The sequence below is a fragment of the Macaca thibetana genome, chromosome 3 (genome assembly GCF_024542745.1).
Source record: "Macaca thibetana thibetana isolate TM-01 chromosome 3, ASM2454274v1, whole genome shotgun sequence".
Taxonomy (NCBI): Eukaryota; Metazoa; Chordata; class Mammalia; order Primates; family Cercopithecidae; genus Macaca; species Macaca thibetana.
Genome location: NC_065580.1, coordinates 10,998,402 through 11,026,377, shown reverse-complemented (window position 1 = coordinate 11,026,377; position 27,976 = coordinate 10,998,402). Strand labels below are relative to the sequence as shown.

The window sequence follows — 27,976 nt, the reverse complement described above, 5'->3', positions numbered from 1 at the left end:
CTTATATGCAACCATTATTGACTGAATTGTGTCCTCTGAAAAATTCATCTGTTAAGCCCTAACCCCGAATGCGATTGTATTTGGAGACAGGGTCGTTAAGGAAATTATTTAGGTAAAATGAAGCCACAAGAATGGGGCCCTAATGCAATGGGGCTGGTGCCCATATAAGAAGAGGAAGAAACACGGGAGAGGTTCCTTTCTCCACTTTAGTTCACGGAAAGACCATATGAGGACACGGTGGGAAGGTGGCCCTCCAGAAGCCAAGGAGAGAGGCATCACCAGAAACCAACTCTACCAGCATGTTGATCTTGGACTTCAAGCTTTCAAAACTACCAGAATATAAATGTCATCTAAGCCACCCGATCCGTGGTGTCTCAATACAGCAGCCTGAGCGGACTAATCCAACAGTCTCTAAGTATTAAATTTAGAATTGGTCATCAAGATTTTGTTCACCTCAAGGAAATAAAATGATTCAGACTTGTTTGTATCATTTTCCTTTTCTATTTTCAGATTATTTGCAACCTGGAGACTCTGCCCTGCAAAAACATGTGGCAATTTCCCCTTCTGGATCCTCACAAGAGAAAAATTAATTCACACAAACAAGATACTCAGACGCTTTATTTATTCTGAAAAAAAAAAAGTGAAATTGCTAAATTGAGTTTTTCGCTGGTCAAGATTTACCTAGCCGGATAGGTGTAGGCTCCTTACTCCTTTCTTTGAGGTATTTGCTCTCTCTTGATTAAGGGTGATGGATTTTTATTGCCCCACTTCTGAGGGGAGGATTTATATGTCTTTTAATTTGTGTAAGTTGGACTGCATCATAAATGGTTCACTCTCTAAATTACAGAGTAAGTTTGCCAATAGAGATGACCTTGTTTATTAAAATCTAATTAACTGAAGTTTTAGAATGTCCCTGAGTGGGTTGCTGAATTTCTGATTTTCTCCAAACCAATATAGATCAAAGATCCAGCTGGCTGGAGCTAACCACAAAGCTCTGAACCTCACCGTGAAATTATCTAGTTAGTTCCTCTTTCAGACATTTTTTCCAAGGTACAAGCCCAAGAATCTTTTAATATGTTGGCCATCCTATTTCAGAGAAGCCTTGTGCCTGATTATGAGTTGGAGAAAGAGGCCCGGGTGCTCCTTGTTCACTGCAACCGAAATGAGAGGACCCTGGAGTGTAACTTTCATTCCCCAGCAACGGTCAGTCAGAACGTCTCTGATCATGTGCCACTTTGCATCTTCTGGACAAAGTTCTATGCTGCCTATACACATAAGGCAGTAATATTCATGACTTTTTACTGCCAACCTTGGAAAATAATGTTGGCAAATTGATGACAGACATATGGGATAAAACATAATTAATTGATTCAGTTCCCAGTCTATATACAAAATTGCTGAATGCTAAAATTCCTCTGGTTTCTGCCCTATTGCTTCTTCCATTTCTCACTTCAACTTTAAATAAGAGTTTAAGATTTGCCTCTTCTTTCTCATCTCGCATTTAATTATCAGCTATTGAACTTTTTCTTCATGACGCTACTAGATCCCTTTGTGTCCCGTCCGCCGATGAGCTCCATATTGATACAGCTGATGTGCATGCTTTAATTTTTTGATACCAGACATTTTTGCAATACTTAACATAATTTACCACCTCACCCCCCCTCCCCCCAGAAACTCTCTGTTCCCTTGGCTTATAGTACACAGAATTCTTTTGGTTCCCTCAGATTTTTAGATCATGTATTTTTAACTTACTTGGTTCATTCTTCTTCTTTCATGCTTGACACTCACAGTGATCTCAAGGCTCTTTCCATGGCTGCATTCTGACTTGCGTTTAGTCCCAGTAACTGAGAGATATTTTGAATTCTGTTTTTATTTGGGCCACTTCACCCTGAAGAGTAAGTACTTTTCATTGTTGTAGCTTAGGTGGTGTGCCTTTTTCAAACATCTACGTCCCACAGCATCTTCGAGATATTGATAACATAAAAACAAATATCGATCATCTTAAGGGCCTTACAGACTTCAGAGATGGGTAAAAGAAACCATTTCCACCTTCAAATCAGTCTTTTGTATCCACTAGGGGAGCAAAATGACCTGCTGAGTTGAAGTGGGAATAACAAAGTATCTCAAAGATGATGTGATGTTTGTAGAGAAAAGTCGTGGCAGTAATCAATACAGGAATCATTTATATGGATCTGTGTTACTTGGAGGGGGCTTTAGAAATGGCATCAAGAAAAAAAAAAAGCAATCCTTCTTGGTTTAAAAGATAATGCTGGTATCATTGAAAAACAGTACCTTTTAAGATGGCCAAATCCCCAAAATAAAAATTCAAAGCACATTGTACTCCCTTCTGAGGCCAAACGCATCAGGACTAATGCTCTTTTGAGCTAACCATGGTATTTAAGCAAAAATTTAGGGAATGGGGGCTCTGATTATTGTTTTTCATGAGTGTTGATATCTATGGAAACAATGAAGGAATATACAGAAAGTAAATTAGATAAAGACTTGATTTATAAAAATTATCCAGGTTTAGAAAATGTTATATATCCAAAAAGAAGTCATAAATTAGGTTTCCCCAGGCTGTGAACTAGACTAAGGTGTCATGTACCCTCACATTCCAAAGCTGAATGCCCTCCCTGTCCGTGTCACCCAGTTACCCTCCTTGTGTGACATAAGAGAAGCCCAGCAACTCCTGGGGACGTCTCATAGTACTAGCAGGAAAGATTTATTTGCAGAGTTGAGATGTCAGCATATTCCATCTGCCCACAACCATCGTCACCATCGGACTATCCCTGTTTAGTTTCAAGGGAAAGAAACATGAATGTGTGGAACGAAGCCAGCCATGAGCAACCTTTAAAGGCACCCACCCAAGAGCCATCAAAGCAAAAGTGAGGAGGGGTGCGAACTGTGCGGAAGCAGAGGGGAGTTGTAAGTGACCGAGTGCACTTGGCATTCCAATTTCTGCATTTATTTATTGGTTATAAATAAAGCTTCAGAAACACCAAGAAGTCCTAGGCTATTCACTCTAATTTTAAAAGATATACTGGGCCATTATAAGGGAAGATTTTCCCCTTGACTACTTTTGAGATGCCAGGAGCTGGCCATTAATCGCTAGATATGAAAACACATGGAGATGGCAAAGAGGCTACACATCAAGCATTCCCTCTACTAATCATGCAAATGAGTCATGATTTTAAAAATGTAAGGAACTCCTGCTTAGGGAAAATATGAATGTAGATGCACAAAGTAAAATGTAAGTAGTCCAAATTAGTCTTCAAGCCAGTAAGACAATTTTCCTATATGATAAAAAGAAGAAATTTTTATATCATTTAAAGGAAATACATTGAAATTATGTTAGAATTTTAAAAATGTAAACATGCATCTTTCCTTCTTAAATTCTAGAGTATTGGAGATTTGATCTGCTTTTTTCTAGCTCAGCTATTAACTGGTTCAGTACCTTAGTCCAGGCATTGTTTTATTCCTAGTCTATTACCTCTGAAAAATGAGGGTAATAACTAGATAATCTCCCAAAACGTATGCTGGTTACTGTTCTAATGGCCTGCGAGGAAACTGTGTAGGACTACAAAGTCTTGTCTTCAAAGGATTCACACTGCACATCTATGTGAAGAAATATTGGCCCAGATAAACTAACCAACTTACTTTTACATAGAGGCAGAGCCAAGGTAGGGTTCACCTTTGCAAATCTAAGTCTTGTAACCCTTTTACTACATTAGTGAGATATGGATCTTCTAACTGAATATTACTTTCTAAAGAAGTAATAAATCCCAAGTACAGAAAAAAAAGATACTAAAAATATTTCAAGAGCGTTCAAGGAACTCCAATATAAGAAAGGCTTATTGTTGGGTTTTTTCATCTCTCTCCATTGATAGTAAGTACATATGGATAACTATTTTAGAGCTGTGCCTACTTAATGTCTATGTTTATTCATGTATTTATTCAATCATGAAACACATGGAGGCAGCCACTTTTATTTGAATCCACTTTAAATAAACACTTTTGTGTTGATAGTATAAAGTTTCATGAAACAGTATATCTGCCCTCAGGGAACTTGCTTTCCAGAAAGGCAAATCAAAGAACAACATTTTGCAAAGAATCCCAAAATGGTTACAAGGGCTTTCTAAGAGAAGTCTAAATTGAACAGATAATTGTCTCACATTTTGTAAAAGGCCTAAACTATTCTCACTGAAAAGCAGTAATTGAATCTGTAATTACTTTGATTTCACTGGGGACATAGGCATGGATTCTAAAGATCTAATTGTGATGGTTGTTTTCTTAATCTCTCTCATTGCTTCCTAGCAACACTACCTTCCTTCTTTCCATGGAGGAAAACTCAACAGTCAATGGTGGGCAAGGACACTATGAGAAGCGTTTAATGGCACCCACCCAAGCGCCACCAAGGCAAGAGTGAGGAGGGGTGTGAACAGAGGGCCCCACTGCTTATTTGCCCTTCTGATGATCCAGCCCCTGTTTCTTCTATGAACAAAGGCTTTAACTTCTGACATAAAAGTGGTATTTGAAAATGAACGTAGAGGAACTGGCAAACTCAGCCCATGGGCTTCGCTTTTAAAAACACGGAATCACTTCCTCATAGTCATTTCAGTGATGCCGGGAATGTTCCTCTCGCTCTCCAATTCACCCTCCACCATTCACAGAGATTTGATTTTTAGAACTTTGTCGAAAGACAAGATCGCATAAAAAATTAGTTTAAAGCTCTAATTGGCTTTTATTAGCAATTCTCAAATTGGGCAACACCTCACTCTGTAAAATGGAATGGCTGTCCCAACGCACTGAGGAAAGGAGATTGGCTTTATAGGCAGAAAAGGTCTGAAGAAAGAAAGCAGAAACAAGGAATAAAAAGTGGATTGGTCATTTCAAAGTTACTTTACTTGTAGGGTTAAAACAGGGGGATCTCTTATCATGCCAGCTCAGGAAAACTGGTCCCCTTACCCCCTTTTTTTTGTTTGTTTTGTTTTGAGACAACGTCTTGCTCTCTACAGTGGTATGATCTCAGCTCACTAAAGCCTCAACTTCCTAGGCTCAAGCAATCCTCCCACTTCAGCCTCTTGAGTAGCTGGGACTACAGGTGCGTGCCACCATCCCCAGCTAACTTTTAGTATTTTTGGTAGAGACAGGGTTTCACCATATTGCGCAGGCTGGTCTTGAGCTCCTGAGCTCAAGCGATCCTTCCACCTTAATCTCCCAAAGTGCTGGGATTACAGGGATGAGCCACCACATCCAGCCAAACGGGGCCCCTTCTGATTGATGGCTATGGCTCTCCTGTTATTTGGAAAACCGATGGGTTTCAAAGTTCAGGTTAGTTCTGTGGCACCTAGCACAATTGACTGCATGTTGGTTTGGTCTGAGTTGGTGGGGCCTACTGCAGGGCCTACTCCAAAACAATGGCCTCCCATGAACCCTGTTTGGCAGTCTCATTAAGGCATTGCTTCTACTTCACTGGTTTGTTAAGTAGAAGGTTTAAGGTTTGTCACCTTTTTCTCCGAGGGCAGGTTTTAGTAGAGACTTGGACAGAGGGCATATAGCAGAGAGGATACAGGAAGATGGAGCTGAGAACAAAATAAATACAATAAAACAAAAATTCTCCATGGTTTTAAAAATATTTAACAAAAACTAATTTTGACTTGAGTTTATAGGTTTCCTATCCTTTTTTTTTTTTTTTTTAGGTGTATTTTAAAATTATTTTTAATTGTATATGTTTTAAGTTGTACAGCATGATGTTTTGAGATACTTATCTTTATATATATATACATACATACATATATATACACATATGTATATAAAAGTGATTCCTACATTGAAGCAAATTAACATACCCATCATCATATGGTTACCTTTCTTTTTTTTACCAGCAGTACCTAAAATCTACTTTCTTGAAAATCCTATCCTTTTCTATGTAACATTAGATATACACTTTTAACAATTAGGTAGTATTTGGTATTAATCATGAAGCAGCATCTTATTTCTGGGTAGAGTCTATTTTCTTAAGTTGTTTTAAACTTTTTAAAGATTTTTTAGTTATGAATTTATTTTATTTTTGAGACAGGGTCTCATTCTGTCACCCAGGCTGGAGTGTGGTGATGTAAACTTGGCTTGTTGCAGCCTCAACCTCCTGGGCTCAAGCAATCCTCCCACCTCAGCCTCTCAAGTAGCTGGGAGTATTGATGTACACCACCATGCTTGGCTAATTTTAAAATTTTTTATAGAGACAGGGTCTCACCATCTTGCCCAGGATAGTCTTGAATTCCCACCTCAGCCTCCCAAAGTGCTGGGATTACAAGCATGAGCCACCGTGCCTGGATGTGAATTTTTATTTAAGAGATAGAAAGAATAGGAACAACCCAAAGATCCTTTAATAGAAATAACTAGACATTAATCAAATGTCTAGTTTGATTAATGGTATGTCTATGTTTAACTTTTTAAGAAACTGCCAAACTGTTTTCAAAAATGACTGGGCACAGTGGCACTTTAGTGTAATCCAAGTTACTTGGAAGCTGAGATAGGAGAATCATGACTTTACAGCCCACCTCCCAAGTTCCCCCAAATCCTTGTCAACACATGTTATTGCCTCTCCTTTTGATTATATCTTTAGTGTAAGCTATTAGTAAAATAACTTTCCAGGAAAATTCTTATAGGTTTTTACCTTTTAACCTACCTTTTCTGAACACTTGCTGTGGAAAAAGTACAGTGTATTTGAGGATGACTGTTAGGAGGCAGAAAAGGTGGAGAAAAGAGAGGCTGGGCTTAGTGGCTCATGCCCATAATCCCAGCACTTTGGGAGGTCAAGGTGCATAGATCACTTGAAGTCAGGAGTTCAAGATCAACCTGGCCACCATAGTGAAACCCCATTTAAAAACAAAAAAAGATGGAGAAAAGAGATACAAAGATTTATAGGTAACACGAACTTAATTATATGAACCAGAAATCATACAAAAGACTCCAAAATGTTTAGAAGCCATCCTTGAGATGCAGATTTAATGCTAAAAATATTGGCATTTTCAGAATATTACAGTGACGAATGTTGACAGTCAAACAGAATTTTATTGTTAAGCTTGTCTTGGAAAAACCAAGAATGTTTGTTTGTCTGTGATTGAGGCACAGTCCCTAAAGCTAGTTTGGAAAAGTGACAAATGTTTCAGGTTAGGATACAAAAGACAAATTCTAAATAAGAAATGAAGAAGAGAATGAAACATGGAGGAAACTGGTGGGACATTCTGTGCCATTTAAATATCTTGACTCTTATTAATGAATGTCTATGTAGAGGTCAAAGGTGAGGAAAACAGACAAAGCATGGGTATCTAAGAAAGGTGTGTTTTCTATCCAGGAAGAAAGGTCAATGGAATACATAAATATAGTGATATAAATTTAAAGGTAGTAAAAACCCTTAAAAACAGAGTCAGTAAAGATTTTGTAGTCCCTGGTTCATAGTCACAAAGTAGAAGACACCAAAGCCAGGAAATATACCACTTTGTAGTTTATTACCCTACTATTTCCAGTGAGATGTGTGCAAAAGACTTGTTGGACCTTATTGCCAATTGGCATTTGAGACTATCTACAGTTCTTTTTTTTAATAACCTCATTGAGGTATGATTTGAATACCATAATATTCATCGATTTTAACTGTACAATTAACTGTACAAGTGTACAGTATTTTTTCATAAATTTTTAGTAAATTCATTGAGTTGTGCAACAAATCAACACAATCCCAATTTAGGACATTAACATTATCCCTATAAGATTCTTGTTTACCAGGAATTTCTGTTTCTACTCCCAGCCCCAGACAACCACTAACCTCCTTTCTGTCCTTGTAGATTTGCTTTTTCATATCAGTAAAGTTAGAAGATGTGATTTTTTTGTTTGTCTGGCTTCTTTCACTTAGCATAATGTTTTTGAGGTTTATTCATGTTGCAACATGTATTCAGATTTCATTCCTCTTTATTGTCAAATAATATTTCGTTGTACGTATTTACCATACTTTTATCCATTCACTAGTTGGTGGGCATTTGCATTATTTCCACTTTGGGCCTCTTATGACTAAATCTGCTATAAACGTCTACCTAAAAGGCTTTGTGTGAACATATGCTTTCATGTCTCTTGTAGAGATATCCAGAAGTAGAATTTCTGAGTCATATGGTATGTCTATGTTTAACTTTTTAAGAAACTGCCAAACTGTTTTCAAAAATGACTGGGCACAGTGGCACTTTAGTGTAATCCAAGCTACTTGGAAGCTGAGATAGGAGAATCATGACTTTACAGCCCACCTCCCAAGTTCCCCCAAATCCTTGTCAACACATGTTATGGCCTCTCCTTTTGATTATAGCTATTCTGGTAGTGTGAAGTAGCATCTCAGTGTAGTTTTAATTACATTTCCCTAATGAATGATAGTATTAAGCTTCTTCTCATGTGTTTATTTTGTATTTGTACTTCTCTCTTTGAGATATCTTCTGTAGCTACAACTTTGACTTCCTGAATTCTGTCCAGAAATTTCTAGTTTGAGTGATGCCGTGATGGAAATGCACGAAAGTACACAGCGTATACATTTTTTAAGGGTTACTAAATACCCCTAAAACTTCACAAAAGAGAAGTCCTTCGACTCTGCTAGAATTATTGTATCGGAAAACTCAATATACTCATTTTCATAATATTTGATAGAAGAGCAGGCTCATTGTAAAAACTGGGGATGTTTATTTTTCTTTAGGGCTTCTTTTTTCTACTTTTTCATTAAGCTAAGGACAAGACTAAACTGCCTGGAGGCTTGTTTGCTTTCTCAGCACAATAAAAAAGTCAAGGAAAGACAGCAGAGCAAGACAGATTCTTCAGAAAAACAATACCGAAGGGAAATAATAGTAACACCACGTTAGAGAAACAAAATCCATAGAATCAAGCTTTACTTGAGTAACAATGCTGATGGAAATAGCATGCAAGAATCTTAGTTCAGGGCCTATTTGGAATGGATGATAGAATTTTTCCAATGTATAACTTATTATTCTAACAGGATAAATAGTTACTGAATATCTCCCTAAATTAGATTGACCTCAATCTGTAAGGATCATAACTTTCAACAAAGGCTTGTTTTGCTTGCAAAAAGATTCATGCAAGATGCTTAGATGGACATCATAAAGGTATTTCAGAGGACCACCTCTCCAGGACCCAAATTGGTTGCGGAGGCTAGGCACAGTGGTTCACACCCTGAAGCCAGGAGTTTGGGACCATTCTGGGCAAAAAAGCAAAAGCAAGACCCGTCTCTACAAAAAAAAAAATTTAAAACATTGGGCGTAGTAGCATGCACCTGTACTCCCAACTACTCAGGAGGCTGAGGCAGGAGGATCCCTTGAATCCAGGTCAAGCCTACAGCGAGCTATGGTTGCACCACTGCACTCTAGCCTGGGCAACAAAGCGAGATCCTGTCTCTGAAATTAAAAAAAAAAGGAAAAGAAAGTGTAGGTTGTGCTGTAGGATCACAAAAACTTTGTGCCGGTTAAACCACTTTACTGCCTTTCATTAATTAGTTTCCACAACTAATGTAGAGTCTGCTGTTTGAGAGTTTCACATGCCATTGTTTGTGGCTTTACATTCTCTAGATCCCTGTTTAGATCTTGGGTCAAAAGTGACCAAGGAGGCATCTTTATACTATTTTCTCCTTTTATTATTTTCTCAGCTAACAATTCTTTCCCTCTTTTGTTGATTGGGTAAGGAATATCTGAGTGTTATTACTACTAGCTATACGGCAACCTCTTATAAACTTCAATATATCATTCAAAACATTGGTTGATTTGGGCATGAGGTAGTTCTAGAATTCTCTTTTGCTTAGTATGACATGTTGATAGATTGGGGTAAATGTGAATAAAACATTGCAGATATCTTTGAATGTATGACTTACAAATAACCTCAACATTTCAGGCTAGCTAAATATATCTTTAAAAGGTAATTTTCACCTCACCTATTAATGAGAATTAAAAGAAAAATTCTTTGATTTTAAAAAATTCTTTGATTTTAAAAGATAAATTCTCTGATTCTCATTCTTCTCATCAGTAAAATGGGAGTAATGTACACTATCTCACTTAATGATTATCATTCTCACTCAATGAATCACGATATTAAATTTTCAGTATCATTGACCAATAATGCAAACATTTTGAGAAAACATGGCTTATAAATTTCTATCATCCCTGATGTTAATCAGTATTTCTTGCAAAATAATTAAGTAATGCCTGCTTTTATTATTAAACATTTTTTTAAGTTCAAAACCTACTAAAAGTCTACATTTATAAAATTATTACAAACACTTAAAAGTTATGTTTCCAAATTATGAGATTGTGTAGATATGTGAATTCCTATAAGGTTATACACATATCAATTTGGGCAACACAATTACATAATAATTGGAACATTTCCAAACACTTGTTTTAAAAATGCTTTCTCCTAGCACTAGTTTCATAAGAAGGTAGTACACTGTCACTGATCATAAATAAACCATCATTACTGGCTGGGAGCAGTGGCTCACACCTGTAATCCCAGCACTTTGGGAGGCTGAGGTGGGCAGATCACCTGAGGTGGGGAGTTTGAGACCAGCCTGGCCAACATGGTGAAACCCTGTCTCTACTAAAAATACAAAAATTAGCCAGGTGTGGTAGTTGGCACCTGTAATCCCAGCTACTCGGGAAGCTGAGGCAGGAGAATCACTTGAACCTGGGAGGTAGAGGTTGCACTGAGTAGAGATTGTGCCATTGCACTCCAGCCTGGGCAATAAGAGCGAAACTGCATCTCAAATAATAATAATAATAATAATAATAATAATAATAATAAACCAACATTACCAAGTGCTGACAATGATCTTGAGCAACCTGAATTTTCATACATCCCTGGTAGAAGTGTAAATTGGTACATGCTCTTGGGAAAACTGTTTGAAATTATCCACTAAAGTTAAACTTGTGTACTTTATGACCCAGCATTTCTACTTTTAGGTAAATGCTCAATATAAATGAATACTAATAAGTAACACATCTATAAGAACGTTCATAGCAGCTTTATTCATAATAGCCAAACAGTGGAAACATCCAAATGACAATAGAATATTCATTCTCATTGTTGTGTAGTATTATATTTTATTTATATGATACAATCTTTTGTATCATATAAATAAATATTTAAAGTTGAGTAGAAGGAACTAGGCACAAAGGAATTCGTGGTGATTCCATGTACATAAAGGTCAAGAAAAGGCAAAGTTCATCTATGATGGCAGTAGACAAAGTTATGGTTACTTCTGAGGGGGTATACTAACTGGGAAGGGCATGGGGGTGCTTCTGGGGTGCTGGAGCTGTTCTAAATCATTATGTGGGTCATGGTTGCACAGGGTTGTGTGTGTGTGAGCGTGTACGCATGTATGTGTGTGTGTGTAAAAATTCATTGAACTGTACCTTTCAGATTTTCATGATCATTATTCATTTAACTACAGAATGTCATAGAGATTCCACCATTTAAAGATCTTGTTTTTATAAAATTACCCATACTATCTTATAGATGCTGGAACAGTTAAACAATGAAGAGTAGCCACAATTGGCAGAGCACCTTCTCTTCCTACAGGATAGAGCTCACTTGTACCAAAGCTGACATATGACTGCCTGCTATACAATGCAGAGTAAATTTAAAAGTTTATTATTAATTAAATTTATTTCCCACTGTTACAATAAATAAATTGAAGTGTAGATGGTTTCTTTCCTCTTGCATGTTTCTTTGCATTTATTCTCAGTACATATTTTTGTCCCCTCCTTTGTCCCTTCCCAAACCCCTTGCTCAACTTTGGAAACTTGATTGAATTACACAACAGTTGCCTACCATGATAGTCAGTGGGATATTTGCTCAGTAAATTCCTAAAGCAAAAATGGACAGTTATGCCCCATTATGAGATAGAATTGGCAAATTCTTCCTAGAAAGGACCAGATAATATACATTTTAGACTTTGAAGGTCATATGGTCTCTGCCATAGCTTCTCAACTCTGTAATTGCATCATACATAGACAATACATTTTTTAAAGTGGCTGTATTTCAATAAAACTTTTTTTTTTTTTTTTTTTTTTTTTTTTTTTTGAGACGGAGTCTCGCTCTGTCGCCCAGGCTGGAGTGCAGTGGCGCGATCTCGGCTCACTGCAAGCTCCGCCTCCCGGGTTCACGCCATTCTCCTGCCTCAGCCTCCCGAGTAGCTGGGACTACAGGCGCCCACGACCGCGCCCGGCTAATTTTTTGTATTTTTAGTAGAGACGGGGTTTCACCGTGGCCTCGATCTCCTGACCTTGTGATCCGCCCGCCTCGGCCTCCCAAAGTGCTGGGATTACAGGCGTGAGCCACCGCGCCCGGCCTCAATAAAACTTTTTTATGAACACTGAGTCTTATAGCATCACAAAATACTATTTTTTCTTCTGTTTTAAAACAATTTAAAATGAGAAAATCATTCTTAGCTTTTGAGCCGTACAAAAAGAAGTGATGGACAGAATTCGGGTCTCAGGACTTAGTTTGCAGAGCTCTGATTTAGAGTCATGTAATTTTAAGTAATAACTTGAATCTCAGCCTTCAGTTCCATCATTTCTAGTAGGTTGTCAAATTACCATATGCTGTTAGACGGTGCTTTTATTTATTGTTCCTTTAACAAGCACTAAATATTAAATCTAATATCAAAGGCTTTGTTTCCTCTTTGGCACGATTGTAATTCATAGGACTTCTAATAAAAGAGGATAGGTTTGTAAAATATTCCACTGAGATATTTGAGGCCTAGTCTTTAGTAGCTACCGCGTCAGTAAGAATCACAATGCTTTTCTGCGTAATCTTAATTCTGATTTGATAAATAATTATTTTTTAAAAACCCTTCATTTTGAAAACAATGAAATAACTAAGGCAGTATATAATGCATCTATTTGAGACCCTCTGGCCAAGTTCTGTGACTCCTTCCTGGGTTTTTATGGGTCCTGACACATGAGGAAACAAATATTCACTGACATTCAAGAAGGTCAGAGGTATAAGTAACGGCTCCACACAGCATAGCATTTTCAAGACAGGCCTCCAAGTTGGTTCCTCTCCATTCTCTGCACTATTTGCCAAGAGACATGAATGTCAAATCTTTAAATTATTGAACTCTGTCATTCTCCTGTCATCCAAAATCAGGGTGGGTTTTTTCCTGATGAGTTCTATGTGCCTTTTTTTTTTTTTTTTTTTTTTTTTTTTTTTTTTTTTTTTTTTTTAGACGGAGTCTCGCTCTGTCCCCCAGGCTGGAGTGCAGTGGCGTGATCTCAGCTCACTGCAAGCTCTGTCTCCCAGGTTCATGCCATTCTCCTGCCTCGGCGTCCAGACTAGCTGGGACTACAGGTGCCCGCCACAGCGCCTGGTTAATTTTTTGTATGTTTAGTAGAGACGGGGTTTCACCATGGTCTCGATCTCCTGACCTTGTGATCCGCCCGCCTTGGCCTCCCAAAGTGCTGGGATTACAGGCATGAGCCACCGCGCCCGGCCGAGTTCTATGTGCATTTTCAAAATTGTTATTTCTATTCAGACTGAACCATGTAAAAAATCATCTGAAAGGGTAAATTTGAGGAACGACATCACACTGCTTTGTGTCTCTCACCCATTCAGCCCCAAATGAGGGATCCCTCAGCCACAGCAACAGGAAAAGGGGACAAAGGGGCACTGATTTTCCGTGAAGGTGAAATCTGCTGCACAGGCCCCAAAACTCACTGCACATAACTCAGCTTAAGCCCATCTCCAGGAACCCCTCCTGGGTTTCTGTGCTCCATTCTAGAGTCAGTACTTTGCAACTAGCCTTGTCCTTCTTCATTTAGGGTGGATACAGGGTAGACTTGGGAGACCTGAAACAAGATAAATATAGAGTCAACAGAAGAACAAACTCAGGAGGAAAGCCAAATGGGCTCAAATCTCAGCTCCACTCTTCAGTGTAGATGGAAATAGACACTTATTGAACACCTGTTTTGTGTTGGAAACTTCACATAAACTGTTCCAGTTGTTAAACAAGAAGAGAGAAAGGAACAAAAGGTGTCCCTTATTTAACTGACATACAACAGGAAAGAAAACTTCTGAAGGAACTGCTTCAAAGCCATGAAAGAGACAAAGGTTGTTTTAAAAGAGGGTTTTGCTTCACATATTATTCAAGTGACCAGGTTGACTTTGTTGAACTTCTGATTCCGTGACAGCAGCAAACTCTGCATGTGTGCTCAGGGTTTGCCATGCTGTGGTGTACTCTCAACCTAAAAGAGTATGCAGCATAATGGTTGTGAATCTCTGGAAATCAGGGTGTCACTTCTGTTTTCCAGAGGACAAAGATGCCAGAGGGGTTTCTGATCAATGTGCTATGAGACCGAGACCACCTATGGAAGAGAGAGAACAACTCTGTAACTGTGGCTTTACTTAGTAAACTTCCAAACGATTACTGAAATGTCATCATTAGACACCTTAAGCAACTAGCAAAAAATTCATATTTCTAACTCAGCCATTCTTTTTCTGTCTTTCCCTGTGATCCAGGAGGAAGGATGCTGGCTTCTTATCGTACAAAGATCACCTGCCAGTGAGCCAAGTGGTGGTTGGAGATACTGACCGGCAAGGCTCAGAAGCCAAATTGAGTGTGGGTCCTCTGCGCTGCCAAGGAGACAGTAAGTTTGCATGGCAGCTAGGGCTTGCACTTTCTTATCCCATTTAAATATTGTTTCCAGGCTGCTCAGAAGATGCTGCAATCAGACTTGCTCTTCTGTGGCTCCTACAGAAACATCACGTAACCCAAGCAGAGCTAACTTAGAGGAGGGGAACAGCCATAAAGCCTCCAATACAGGAGCCGAGATTTGGGCATAAAGTGGGGATATCCATCTTTCCTCTGTATTCATATGTAACAAGTTTGACTACCTAAGTTTATGATGATATAAATAGCAATGCTAATAGCATAAATGCGGTACTCAACAGCTGTGATTCCACTGAGTGCTGCTGTTAATGCCATTAGGATGACTATTTATATCACCATAAACTGAGTTTATGGTGATATACATAGTAGCATTATGGCTTAATGTATCATTGTAAACTTGGATTATGGCCATATAAAGTTTGACATTATTGCTATCAAACTTCATCATCATCAGAGCTTGATGGTCCCTTGTAAGCCAAAGATTGTTTCTGTAACTATGTCTTGTTTCAGGATTAGTCACCCCAGAGAGGAATTTGGGGCTGCTAGCTTGGACAGTGGGAGGTAAGGGAGTTGGAGCGATGGTCCCTCCTAATTAAGGGCACCATTAGGATTTTATGTTGTTTGATACCCTTCGGTGTGCTTTATGTGCAGTCAGAGGGAAACAGTGACACGGTTGCACTGTGGGGATTCTGCAGCGAGCGTCCTGGGCATCATTTTCCCTCTTCTTTTTGGGACACGTGGTTTAGGCAACTCTCCTGAGAGTTCTATGCTTTCGTGATTGTGTGCAAGGCATCCGGAGACCTGGATTCTGCTCCCTGAATAGCTGACTTGCCAGGAGACCTCAGGCAAACCCCTCCATTGTCTTAGCTGTGGTAATGAGAATACCACCAGCATCCCACTTCCTCCTGGGAAGGCTGTAAATATTTTAGTGCCTGGATTGGGATTCCTCCTAGCAAAGCATTATGTTAGATGGAATATTATTACCACTTTGTAAATCAATGGAGAATTAGACCTACTTGATAATAAATTATTGCGTCCACTCGAAGAGGTGTCCTAAGGAACGTAATGATGCATGCTTAACAGTTTCCTACTTAGTAAATTGAGGTTGTCGGCAATTAAGCAATGCCATGTTCCTAATACAAAAGGGAGATGGACTTTGTACTGATTTTCCTCTACTTACATTGAAAATGCTACCTGTAAAATTGAGACTGGCCAAGATCTTTATCACACACTTATTAAATAATAATACTTCATTTGTTCAGTCAGGCTTAGTAAAACTCTTCAGGAAGAAATTTAATTTCAACTGCCTAAGAATAGGATATTCACCTAAAGTAATAGTACATATGCATTTTAAACAAATAGTATAAGAAATGAAAGATAGCATTGCTCTAACATTAGGAAGACTGTCATGTGTTGTCTAATGAAAGCCATTTTTGTATGGAATAATTACTCATTGGCATATAAAGGTAAAATATTTCTGGCTTACCGATTCTAATTCTGAAGTTAGCTTTGAATTTGAGAAAGTGTTCCCATTAAATGATTGATTAATAAAAATTTCACTTCTGCAAACTTTTTTTCTTGTTTTGTTTTATTATTTTTTTTTTTCAGACGGAGTCTTGCTCTGTCACCCAGGCTGGAATACAGTGGCATGATCTCAGCTCACTGAAACCTCTGCCTCCCGGGTTCAAGTGATTCTCCAGCCTCAGCCTCCCAGTAGCTGGGATTACAGGTGCACACCAACATGCCTGGCTAATTTTTGCATTTTTAGTAGAGATGGGGTTTCACCATGTTGGCCAGGCTGGTCTCTAACTCCTGACCTCACATGATCCACCCGCCTTGGCCTCCCAAAATGCTTGGATTACAGGCGTGAGCCACTGCACCCAGCCTTCTGCAAACTTTTTTTACCATTCTTAAAAAGAAGATTCTAGGAACATTAAATAGTAGATGCTGCAGTATATGAGCAGTTTATAATTAATATTAGCTTATTTGTTCTTAATAAATCAACCACAGGAAGAATTTATTGTGAGGCTGTCATTCATCTAGAACTTTCCTAGGTGCTCTGGAAAATAAGAAAAAGAAGTTCAAACCATGTTATGTGAAATGAACATGAAAAAATATTGGAAAACACAACTTGGTTTATAATTTAATTTTAGGTTTTATGATATAAAATTATTGCAACTGATAGGAAAGGAGCCATAGAAGGTGTATTTCAGGCAGACTTTCTTTTTAAAAAGAGAAAATGGGAAAAGTATAGTGGTCATTGTTCATCTGCATTTCTATTCTAGGGCTGTTGGTCTTTAGAAACATTTTTAGAACCTATTAATGAAACGAACTGTTATTTATTCACATTACATGATCTCAGTATACTTACAATTACTGTAGCTTCAGAAAGACTCTTTTGAATAATATTTTACCTGATATTTCATGAAAGCAAAAGCAGTCAACAGTTAATGGCAATTATGTAGAATACTTTTGTGTCTGTGAGAGAGAGAAATCTCATTGTTTTCCAGGCAACTGAGAATAAGTATTCTACCTGGTACTTGAATTGCCTTGTAGCAGTCAGCAGCTGTGAAGCCCATGAGCCCTTTAAGAATGTTCTCACATGGACACAGTAATGATAGAGCGTTCCGTATCAATTGCATTTTCCAGTTTTTATACATATACAATCTCCTTGGATACACACAGCCTCCTGTGAATTCGGTAGGGCAAATATTAGTCTTTCTGCTTTACAAATGAAGAAAATACTTCTTTGAAAATGGCATTTACACAACAAATTTCTGAGCACACTTTCAGGCTCTGAGAAGCTTCAGGACAAAAGATTGAACAGAGAATAGAAACAGCTGTGTCTGTACAAGGTCAGAGTTGCTTTCCCGACTGCACTCTCTTTCCTGAGCCGATTGTTGATTAAATTAAAATGTCTGAAAAATATTTCATTGGGGTCTTATCCTACCACTGGCCTCATCCACCCATGTCAGTTACCAATATAGTACAAACATTGTAGGGATTAAATTTATGTAATTTAAAAAGTGGCGTGGTGCATTTGTCCTGCTGTTTATAGAGATGAACTTACTTTGTGTCATTTACTGAAGTCTGTTCAAAGCTACAGCTTATAAAGACTAAACCTATTGTTGAAAAATATCTCTTGGTTTGAGGAGTTGAGTGATGATAGCCTTCAGAAGCTGCCTCTTGAATTAGGCCCCAGTTTCATCCTCTAGTCTCAGAGAATGAAACCATTTTTGTGGGCTCAGCCCAACCATTTCAGCAGTTTCGGTTGATTTCATGATGCCTGCTGTGTTTTATTTTTGCTTTGATTCATCTAAACTTAGACCCACAAAATCAAAATGCTAAAGAAAATCAGTGAGTGCCACTCAGATCTGCTGCATTTCCCATATAGTGCTGTGAAATGCTTATGTCCTTACAGGGGGTGTTTGTGTGTGTGTGTGTGTGTGTGTGTGTGTGTGTGTGTGTGTGTGTGTGTGTGTAGTTTTTTTCTTTCTTTCTTTCTTTTTTGCAAAGCCTATCCGAATGGAAACTTCAAATCTAAATGACGCTGAAAGTAGGACTGGTGATGGATGGTTCGCTAAAATAAAAAGTGCTGTGAAAATACAAATCCCCCTCTTAAACTAGGTCTACGCACCTAGAAAGAAACAAAAGCCATTTAGAAGATCAAAAATTAATGATTAGGTAGACGTTGTTTCAAATTGAAATATGTAATCTTCTTTGGAGATGGCTGCCAAACTTTCATACTTTCATGAAATTAATTTAAAAAAAATAAAAGACTTCCATTTTTTGGAGGTAGAAATCTCATACTATATCTGATGAATATAATTAATTGTAGGAATATAGTATTTGGTAGACAATTGCTTTATTTTCAGCCATATGATGTAAAACTTTACCGTACTCCTCTAGGGATACAGGGACTGTAAATAAATACTTTGGAGCAAGTTTGTCAGAACCATAGGAAAGGTTTAAAAAAAAAAGGCAAATGTTTTCAGTAAACCTAGGTAGATAAGTAGAAACAATTCCAGAAAATGTCTTATTCAAGGGCTTCTTCCAAGGCCATGCCAGAAATACTGGCTGTGAGGCTGGCGACAGAGCACTGGAGTCACACTGCAGGATTAAGATGCAAATTCAGTTTCTCAGAGCTATGGAGGTGACCCAGAGAGATAAGGAAGGAAAGGCAAGGCAGTAGTAACACATCCAGTTCTGGAACACTCAGAGGGCAGACAAAGCTATGTGTAAAGAAATAAAGATATTGATGGAGATGCATCCAAATAATGGTGAATATTTGTTCTTTGGGAAAGTTATTTTATGTGCCAGAGTAATAGGAAGGCCATGATCTCTTTTTTGCAAGAATTTTACAAACCAGGATCATAACCTGCCATTCCCTTGCCAGGAAAGATAAGGTGGCCAGGCGTGGTGGCTCACACCTCTAATCCCAGCACTTTGGGAGGCCAAGGCAGGCAGATCACTTGAGGTCAGAAGTTCAAGGACAACCTGGCCAACAAGGTGAAGCCCTGTCTCTAATAAAAATACAAAAATTAGCAGGGTGTGCTGGTGGGCGCCTGTAATCGCAGCTACTCAGGAGGCTGAGGCAGGAGAATCATTTGAACCTGGGAGGCGGAAGTTGCAGTGAGCCAACATCATGCCGTTGCACTTCAATTTGGGTGACAGTGTGAGACTCCATCATCTCAAAAAAAAAAAAAAAAAAAAAAAGAAAAAGAAAAACAGACAAGGCCATGTCTAGGTCTCCACGTTGTTTCTGTACCAATGAAACATTTCCAACAGGGGTGCAAATGAGCGTAACTCTCCTTCAGAAGATAATACCCGTGAGAATACATAGGCCACATACTGAAGGAGAAACCACCTCTCACTTGGGCTCAGGAAGCGATTCTCCTTATTGAGAGGAAACAGCTCTCCAGGCTCCAGAGAAGAGTTCAAAGTTTATTTATCTCCTTTTTCTTTGCTGCTTCAGGCTTGGAAAAGACACAAAAGGAAAATGGGCTAGCATGCAGGTTCTAAACCAATCACTTTAGATTCATTTTCTCTCTTGATTCTCCCAACATCCCTTAATAAGTGATACTGTACAAACAAACAAACAAAAAGGCACCTCTGTAAAATATTTAAAGAGGTTTATTTAAGCCAAAGATGAGTGGTCATGGCCCAAGGTACAGGTTCAAGAGGTCCTGAGAACATGTGTCCAAGGGCTACAACTTGGTTTTTATATGTTTTAGAGAGACATAAGGCATCAATCAATATGTGTGAGGTATACATTGGTTCAGTCTAGAAATAATGTGAGAGTATGGCTTACAAGTCATAGGTAGATTTAAAAATTTTCTGGTTGAAGATTGGTTAAAAGAGTTATTATCTAAAGATCTGGAATTGATAGAAAGGAGCATCTGGGTTAAGATAAGGGGTTGTGGAGGTCAAGGTTCTTATTACGTAGATGAAGTCTCATAGGTGGCTGCCCTTAGAGACAATAGATGGCAAATGCTTCCATTTAGACCTTTAAAAGGTGCTTAGACTCTCAGTAAATCTCTTCTGGATTTCAAGGGCCTGGAAGGGGAAAGTTCTAGTTATGTTGATAGAGATTATTTACAGAGGTGAATTTTCCCCCACAAAAAACTACTTTGCAGGATCATTTCAAAATATGGCAAAGAAACCTGTTTGGGTGTGAAATATTTTTATTTCTTCCTTTTTCTGTCATGTGATGTTATACTAGAGTCAGATTAAAGTTTGGTATCTTATGGCTACAGTCTGTAAACTGTCATAATGCTGGTGGAAGTGTGGCAGTGAGGACAATCAGAGGTCACTCTCGTCGCCATCTTGGTTGTGGTGGGTTTTAGCAGCTTGTTTCCTGCAACCTGTTTTATCAGCAAGGTCTTTGTAACCTGTGTCTTGTGGCAACTTCCTGTCTCATCCTGTGACTTAGAATCTTTAACCACCTGGGAATGAAGCCCAGCAGGTCTTAGCCTTATTTTACCCAGCTTCTATTCAAGATGGAATTGGCACTTAGATTTTTAGTTTTGGTTTGCAGTACCTTTGACTCCAGTGTACTGATGAGGAAACAGAAGCAATGTTATTAGGTGCTTTACCAATAAGTTTCAGAGCTCAGACCGGAATCTACCTGGTTCCAAAGTCCTCATTTCTACTTTACTCAGTCAGAGCTGATGTTAGGATAAAAATGGGAAAGAAAAAAAAAATATCTTATGCTCTCAGGGACTGGCTGGGTCTAGCTGTTTGCTGATAAGGGGGTCTAGGGAAACATCCCCATTGCCCTATGAAGGGTCACTGAAAAACCAACTCACAAGGCAGATTAATAGAAGAAAAGGCATGCAAATTATACTACAGGGAATGCACAGAGAGAATCATAGAATAATTTCTCACTCCCCAAAGGAGTTCAGAAGCTTATATATCATCCTGGAAATACAGGTTATGGAAGCAGGGGAGGAGAGGAACTTCATTTTCACTTTCAAAAGGACTATTTACTGGCCGGGCACGGTGGCTCACGCCTGTAATCCCAGCACTTTGGGAGACTTGATGGATCACTTGAGGTCAGGAGTTCGAGACAAGCCTGGCCAACATGGTAAAACCCCATCTCTACTAAAAATACAAAAATTAGCCGTACATGTTGGCAGGTGCCTGTAATCCCAGCTGCTCAGGAGACTGAGGCATGAGAATTGCTTGAACCCAGGAGGCAGAGGTTGCAGTGAGCCAAGATCACGCCACTGCATTCCAGCCTGGGTGACAGAGCAAGACTCTGTCTAATAAAAAAAAAAAGGACTTTTACAAGTTCATCTCTGCTGTTCCTAGATCCATTTATTCTCCCTGGTAATCCCCTCAACAGAATTCCTCTTCTCTCCACTTCCATAATCTATTTTTCCAGGATGGCAAATAAGTTTCTGAACCCCCGCTGGGGGCGGGGAGCGGGGAGTGGTAATCTCTCTGGGACTCTCCTTGGTTCTCCACATGTACACGTTAAATCCATTTGTATGCCTTTTCTCCATTTAATCTGACTCTTGGGAGTTGATTTATTTGTTTGTTTGTTTGTTTGTTTTGCGAATCTTCAGAGGGCAAAGGGGAAGATTCCCTTGGCTCTTCTACTGCCAAGCTGTGTCTTCTAACTTATTCTTACATGAAGTGCTGGTTCTGAAAGCAGAAGATGAAAAAAGGACAGGTGACAAAAACTGCTTCCAATCCCATGCTTAGTGGAAAAAAGATCCCCCTTGATTTTGCACCCCTCTTTTTGACAAGTTATCAAACAACTGATTGTTCTCTTTCCCCTTACTGCATTTGTTCTGCCTCCCCAACAGCGTACTTCTTAAAAGTAAACACAGAATCTAATTCACTTTTATATCATCAGTAGTATCACATGCCTAACACCTAGAAAGGATTCAACAAATATTTGTTGAATGAGGAAGAAAAATAGTACATCAAAGCAGAGGGAGAGTGATAATGCCAGCTTTGGCCTGAAACTCAGCTTCTGCCCTTAGGGCACTCATCAACCCAAGCAGAGAAATCTCAGGGCCCTGGGGCTTTGGAATTCTCTAATGGAGCCACAGATGCTGGGCGAACTGACTTCCCACATGAAATCTGGATTTTAGAACCTGTTTTCCTAGACACCTCAGTCCCTGTTTGGGTGCAGCTCTTGCCTCTGCCTTTTCCTTTTTAGAGTTTTCTTGACACTGTGTGCTCTGATTTCTGGCTCACTTTGCTTTCCTACTGTTGTTCTGATAGCTTATCTCTGATTCAGCCCCACCCAGAAAAGAGAGGTCGCCTCAGGCAATCTATGTAGGATGCTAATAGGTGCATTGCCAGCATGGAGGACCACTTTCTCTCTGTCTCTCCATTCCTGCCCTGGCCATTAATTATAATACATTCGATTTACTTGGGTTTGGTCTTCGTCCCTCGTGCTTTTGCATCATCATGATAGGCTCATCGATGATTTTTGAAAAGAGCATTAACATCACAGATCTCAGAATGGGTAACATTTGATCATTCTCAGTAACTATTTCCTGAGAAGATGCTCTGAATTATTTTTCTTTACCCATTTTTTCCCACGAAATGTGGCTGTATATTTTTGCCTCAAGTATAGCTCAAAACAAGACCAAGAATCACAGTATCCTAACAGTGGAGGCGTCTTACAGATCAACCAGTGCAGAACCTCTCACTTTACAGATGAGGGTCTGGTCTAGAGAGGTTAACTCACTGGCCCAAGGTCTCACAGCTGGTCTGCAGCAGCGCACATGTATTAAAACAGTTTAATACAGTCTGCATCCTTAGTCATTCCCCAGGGCCAAAATGAATGTGGACACCCAAAGAGGAAACTTTGACCTGAAACTCTGACCTTGGGTCTCTGCCTATCAACAGCTGAGTGGTATCAGAACTCTTAATCTTACCCCATCATGCGATCAATCATCTGGAAATCTTGATAGAAAACCCATAGCCACAGGAGTGAGAGGTCAGTGGCAGAAAGTTGATGACTTCTGGGTTTTTTTGTTTTGTTTTTTGTTTTTTTTAATGTGTGTATGTGGTTTGTTTGTTTTAACATCTCATTCTGGCAGGTTTTTAGGGTTGATAATAGAAGGCATGAAAAAAACAAAACAAAACAAACAAACAAAAAAACCACTCTGGAGTGATGCCTAGAAACCATTAACCTCTATTTTTTCTTAATGTCCCAGCCTTCACTGCTATTGCCATGGGCTACTAACAACTGAGAAGCAGTAGTGGGTCTAAGAACAAGCAGAAATAGTGAAATTTTCAGGATCACAACCTAGGCTGATTCCCATTAATGGATTGAGCCCTCTGTGGGCATTTCTGAGGTCAGCTGCAATTACAAATGCTGCAACTTTTGCAAGTAGATGGAAGCCTTCCCTTTTGTCTTCCAGACTCCAGAGTGACTTTAAACAATTAGAAGAAATGGACAATTCCTATGAAGGAAATCAGCCTCTTTAAGATTACTCAGTTACTCAACTTTAGCTGCAAACTCACTGTTGAAATGGGAAGTAAAATTGGTTCCAGTTTGGAAAAAAGTCTTTCTGTTTCACAATTGATATGATACTTGTGTGAGTGTAACTGATTTTCTTACCTGTCCTTTCAAATACTATTTGTTGTTTTAATTTAATTTAATGTAACTTAATTTAAGAGAGCTAAGTAATTAAACATGAGGCCAAAGTACATAAGAAAGTGGCAGTCTTTTATTGCAAATATGCACACACTCGGGCGAAGTTCTCTGGTCCTCAGGTTTGGGGGGCCAGGGAAGTCACGCCGGCGCTCTCGGGTGATGTTCTCCGGTCCACAAATGCCGGGGCCGAAGAAGTCACCCCGGCTCTGGCCGGCGGCGGACTTTTATGCCTGGGAGCTGGAAGGGGAGGAGTTCGGGGCGTTTGTGTAGGAGTAGCTTCTTGAATTTCGGTGTCCCCGGCTTGACGTCATTCTGCGCATGCTCAGTTGATTTGGTTCTTTCCCCCGGCATGGGAAAATCTGTGATGAAGAACCCGGAAACAACAGGGACTGCTCCATCTTGTTCACCTTCCTCCATCTTGTCCCTTTTCCTTCACCCAAACAGTCCAGCCTCTTATTGATTATAAGAATTTAGGGCGCCGTGGTCTGTCTGGCTGCTTCCTGCTGTTAAGGGGCGTAGTTAGGGTCTGAGGTTGGCAGCTGGGTGTAGGGATGCAGGAGCATTTGGTTGAAGGTGACTCGGGTGATCTCTTGGACCTTGGCTCGGAGAAATTTTATTAGAATGGGAGCAAGACATAACATAAGGCAGAGGATTAGTATGGGAATTAGGAATGGAAGCATCTGCTGTACTACAGGCAGTAGCCATACTGGTGGTCCGGGGGTTAAGGGGGCGTTAAATTGTTGAAGCTAGGGAAACCCCGATAATTAAGGGAAGAAAAACAGCCCGCTTTTGGATGTTATTGCTGGAGCTGAGCTGGGAAGCTAGTTCAGACAATTCTCCTCCTTCGCTATATAGGGTTAAGCTAGGCACTAAAGATACCAGAACGCAAAGGGACTGGGTGATGGAGGTATGGTTAAGAGTTTTAGATAGAGTTTGATTACACCAAAAGTAGCCTCCAACAGGGGCCGTCTGGGTCCTGCTGGGAGCTTATGTGCAATTACACCATGAAGAGTTTGGCGTAGAGTAGCAAAAAGGAATCTCTGTCTCACTCTGTCTCTCTTCATCTCTGTCTCTGTTCATCTCTGTATCTCTTCGTCTATCTCTCTCTGTCTTCATCTGTCTCTCCTCATCTCTGTCTCTCTCTATCTCTGTCTCTCTCCATCTCTGTCTCTCCCCATCTCTGTCTTTGTCTCTCTCCACCTCTCTCTCTCTCTCTGTCTCTCTCCATCTCTGTCTCTCCTCATCTCTGTCTCTCTCTATCTGTCTCTCTCCATCTGTCTCTCCCCATCTCTGTCTTTGTCTCTTTCCACCTCTCTCTCTCTCTCTCTGTCTCTCTCCATCTCTCTTTCCCCATCTCTGTCTTTCTCCATCTCTATCTCTTCATCTCTGTCTCTGTCTGTATCTCTTTGTCTCCATCTCCATCTCCGTCTCTGTCTCTCCACCTCCTGCTCACCAAGGCTGCTCCCCTCACCAACTCCCCTACCTCCTGGCTTCTCCCTATCTCTGACTCAACAGGGACTGAGTGCCGCAGAGGCCCTTGGGGAGGTCTGGGCTTTCTACTGCCTTCTGGTTATAGCCTCTCCTTCCCTGTATCTGTCCTTCATCCTGGCCTAATGAGTCCACATTTTATTTAGGGAGAGGGCAGAGTGACAACCCTGGGTGGGGGGGGGGGGGGGGACAATCTGCAGTGCCCTGCATGACTGAGTGTATCTGGTTGTCTGTAGACCAGGTTTAGAATCTCCATACAAAGTTAGGATTAGTAGGAGTAACTAGGGGAATTAGAGTGAACCATAATAATGATGACAAAGGTGTAGAGGTAAGTTCAACATTGCCGAAATCACAAAGGGCACCCTGCCAAGCTAGGTCTTCTATGAGAGTAAAAAGTTGGGAAACCTACTGGTTGGGGGATGGGTCGGGAAGGAGGGTGTCTATGGGGTTTATGAGGGAAAAGTCAGTTAAGTTAAGATGAAGAATGGTGAGGAAGCGGGAAAATTTGAGGAGGGTGTTGATCCTTGAGTAGAACCTGGCCACCTGGAGATAAGGGAAGGGGAATAGATGTTTTGAGTTAGGTTAAGATGTTTCATCCCAAGAGGGGGGTGGGACAAGAGGGCATGATGAGGAAAGAGTGGGCAAAACATGCATAGTCCAGGCAGTAACTTAGCATTGGGGTCTGGCGAGGGTTAGACGGTTTACCGTCTACCCCAACTACTGAGATAGTGGATGGCTGGTTAGGACCTCCATAGGTTGGCGAAACAGAATATAATTGTAAAACAGAATAGGTAGCCTCCGTATTGACGAGAAAAGAAATTGGCTTACCTGCTACCTGTAGAGTTACCCTAGGCTCAGTGAGGGTGACAGGGGTCTCCGAATGTGGGCACCGTCAGTCGTCGTGCAGGTGTAGGAGCTGGAAGGAGCCTTCCGACCCTTGAGGAGAGGCACCACGTTGAGGCGCAATGCCTGCCCTGCTGGCGGGGCAATCAGACTTCCAGTGTCCTTCCTGTTGGCAGGTTGGGCACGGCGTGGTAGGCAGGCGAGGATTTGGACACCTTTTTTCCCAATGCCCAGTTGTGCCACACTTAAAGCATGGGCCAGACGGAGTGGCCGGCTTGGCCTGGGGACACTGGTTTGCCCAGTGTCCTGGGTCTCCGCATTTATAGCAGGAGCCCCTGGGAGACTTGCCCTGTGTCTTCCCTGCCGGCAGAGTGGGCAACGCTGGTTGGAGGGCAGCCACTAGAGCTTGCGCCTGAAGCACAGTCCTTCTTTTCTCCTTGTCTAGCTCTGCGGCCTCAGCTGCTGCTTCTCTGGAGTTAAAAACTTTAAAGGCCAATTTTCCTGTATGGGAGTCTGAGGCCCATCTTCAACCTTTTTTTGCTTTTTTCGAATATCTGAGGCTGACTGGGAAATAAAATAGGAGGCTAGGACAGCTGCTCCGGCTGGGGAGGTGGGGTCTAGCCGAGTAAATTGGGCTAGTGCCTCTGTAAGGCGATTTAGGAAGGAAGCCGGGTTCTCATCTGGGTGCTGGATGATTTCCTTTAGTTTATCAAAATTGACCACTTTGTTAGAGGCTGCCTGCATACCGGCCAAGAGACATTGAACCATAATGTCTCTCCTATGGTGGCCGGGCTGCTGCGGTTGGTAATCCCAATCTGGTTCTATGGACGGGACAGCCATCTTTCCTAACAGGACGGTGGCGTCGGTTAAATGCCATTGATCTGCATGTTGCCTGGCGGCTGCGAGAATGCACTCTCTTTCCTCTGGGTTAAGAGTGGAAGTAAGAATGACATGTAAGTCATGCCAGGTAAGGTTATATGCTCTGGCCTAGGTATCGAAACTCTTTGGAATATTAGGTGGGGTTGGCTGAGAAGTCGCCAAGTCGTTCTTCAGTTTTGGAAAGGTCAGCCAAGGAAAAGGGGACGTGGACTCTAACCACGCCTTTGGCTCCAGCAACTTCTCGGGGTAGGGGAGGGGGCAACAAACTAGCAGGGAAGGTTGGAACAGACTGACCAGTAGGGTAGGTTAAGACAGGCTGACTGGTAGAGGGCTGACTAATGGGGGCCGCTACAGCGGTCTTGGAGCGAGTGTGGGCGGAAATGGGAGAGGTAAGAGGAGTGGCTGAGGGAGGAGTGTCGGGAGGGGCGGTAGGAAGTCCATAGGGAGGGGGGTTGGAAAGTTGGGAGGGAGGTCGCCTGCCGTCGGCCCCATCTGAAATGGAGGTGGAGTCCTCCTCAGTTGCTGAGGTGGGGGCCAAGGGCAGAGTTTAGGGGTTTAGGCTAACAAGAGCTGGGCCATTTAACACCAGGCGCACAGGTCTGGGCGAGAGCGCAAGTCCTAAAAGCCTTGGACATAGATAATTTCTGACCACTTTCTGAGCCTCTGGCAGAAATTAGAGAGATCTAATTAAAATGTTACGGTCTAAAGTGCCTTCAGGCGGCCGTTGAGACTGGTTGTCAGTCTCAACGTTGAGACTGGCCACGCCACAGTGGAGAGTAAAATCAGTCGCTTTCGTTTAAGATCTTGCTCTAATTGTAAAGTTTTGAGATTAGTTAGAAGACACCCTAAAGGGGTGTCTCTAGGTATTTTGGATTGGGGATTTCCCATTGCCTTTCTCTCGCCTATAGGCGGAAACCGAACTCTACCTGGCTACA

The 27,976-nt window shown here is 40.7% G+C and overlaps 1 protein-coding gene across 1 annotated transcript in view; it reads left to right on the top strand.

The window, feature by feature from the left end:
• Positions 1-27,976, top strand: part of CNTNAP2 (contactin associated protein 2) — a 2,243,420-nt gene that overhangs the window by 1,781,522 nt on the left and 433,922 nt on the right. The window contains exon 15 of the mRNA XM_050786136.1: positions 14,557-14,684. Within this exon, the coding sequence (XP_050642093.1) occupies positions 14,557-14,684 (128 nt within the window). The remainder of the gene's footprint in view (positions 1-14,556; positions 14,685-27,976) is intronic.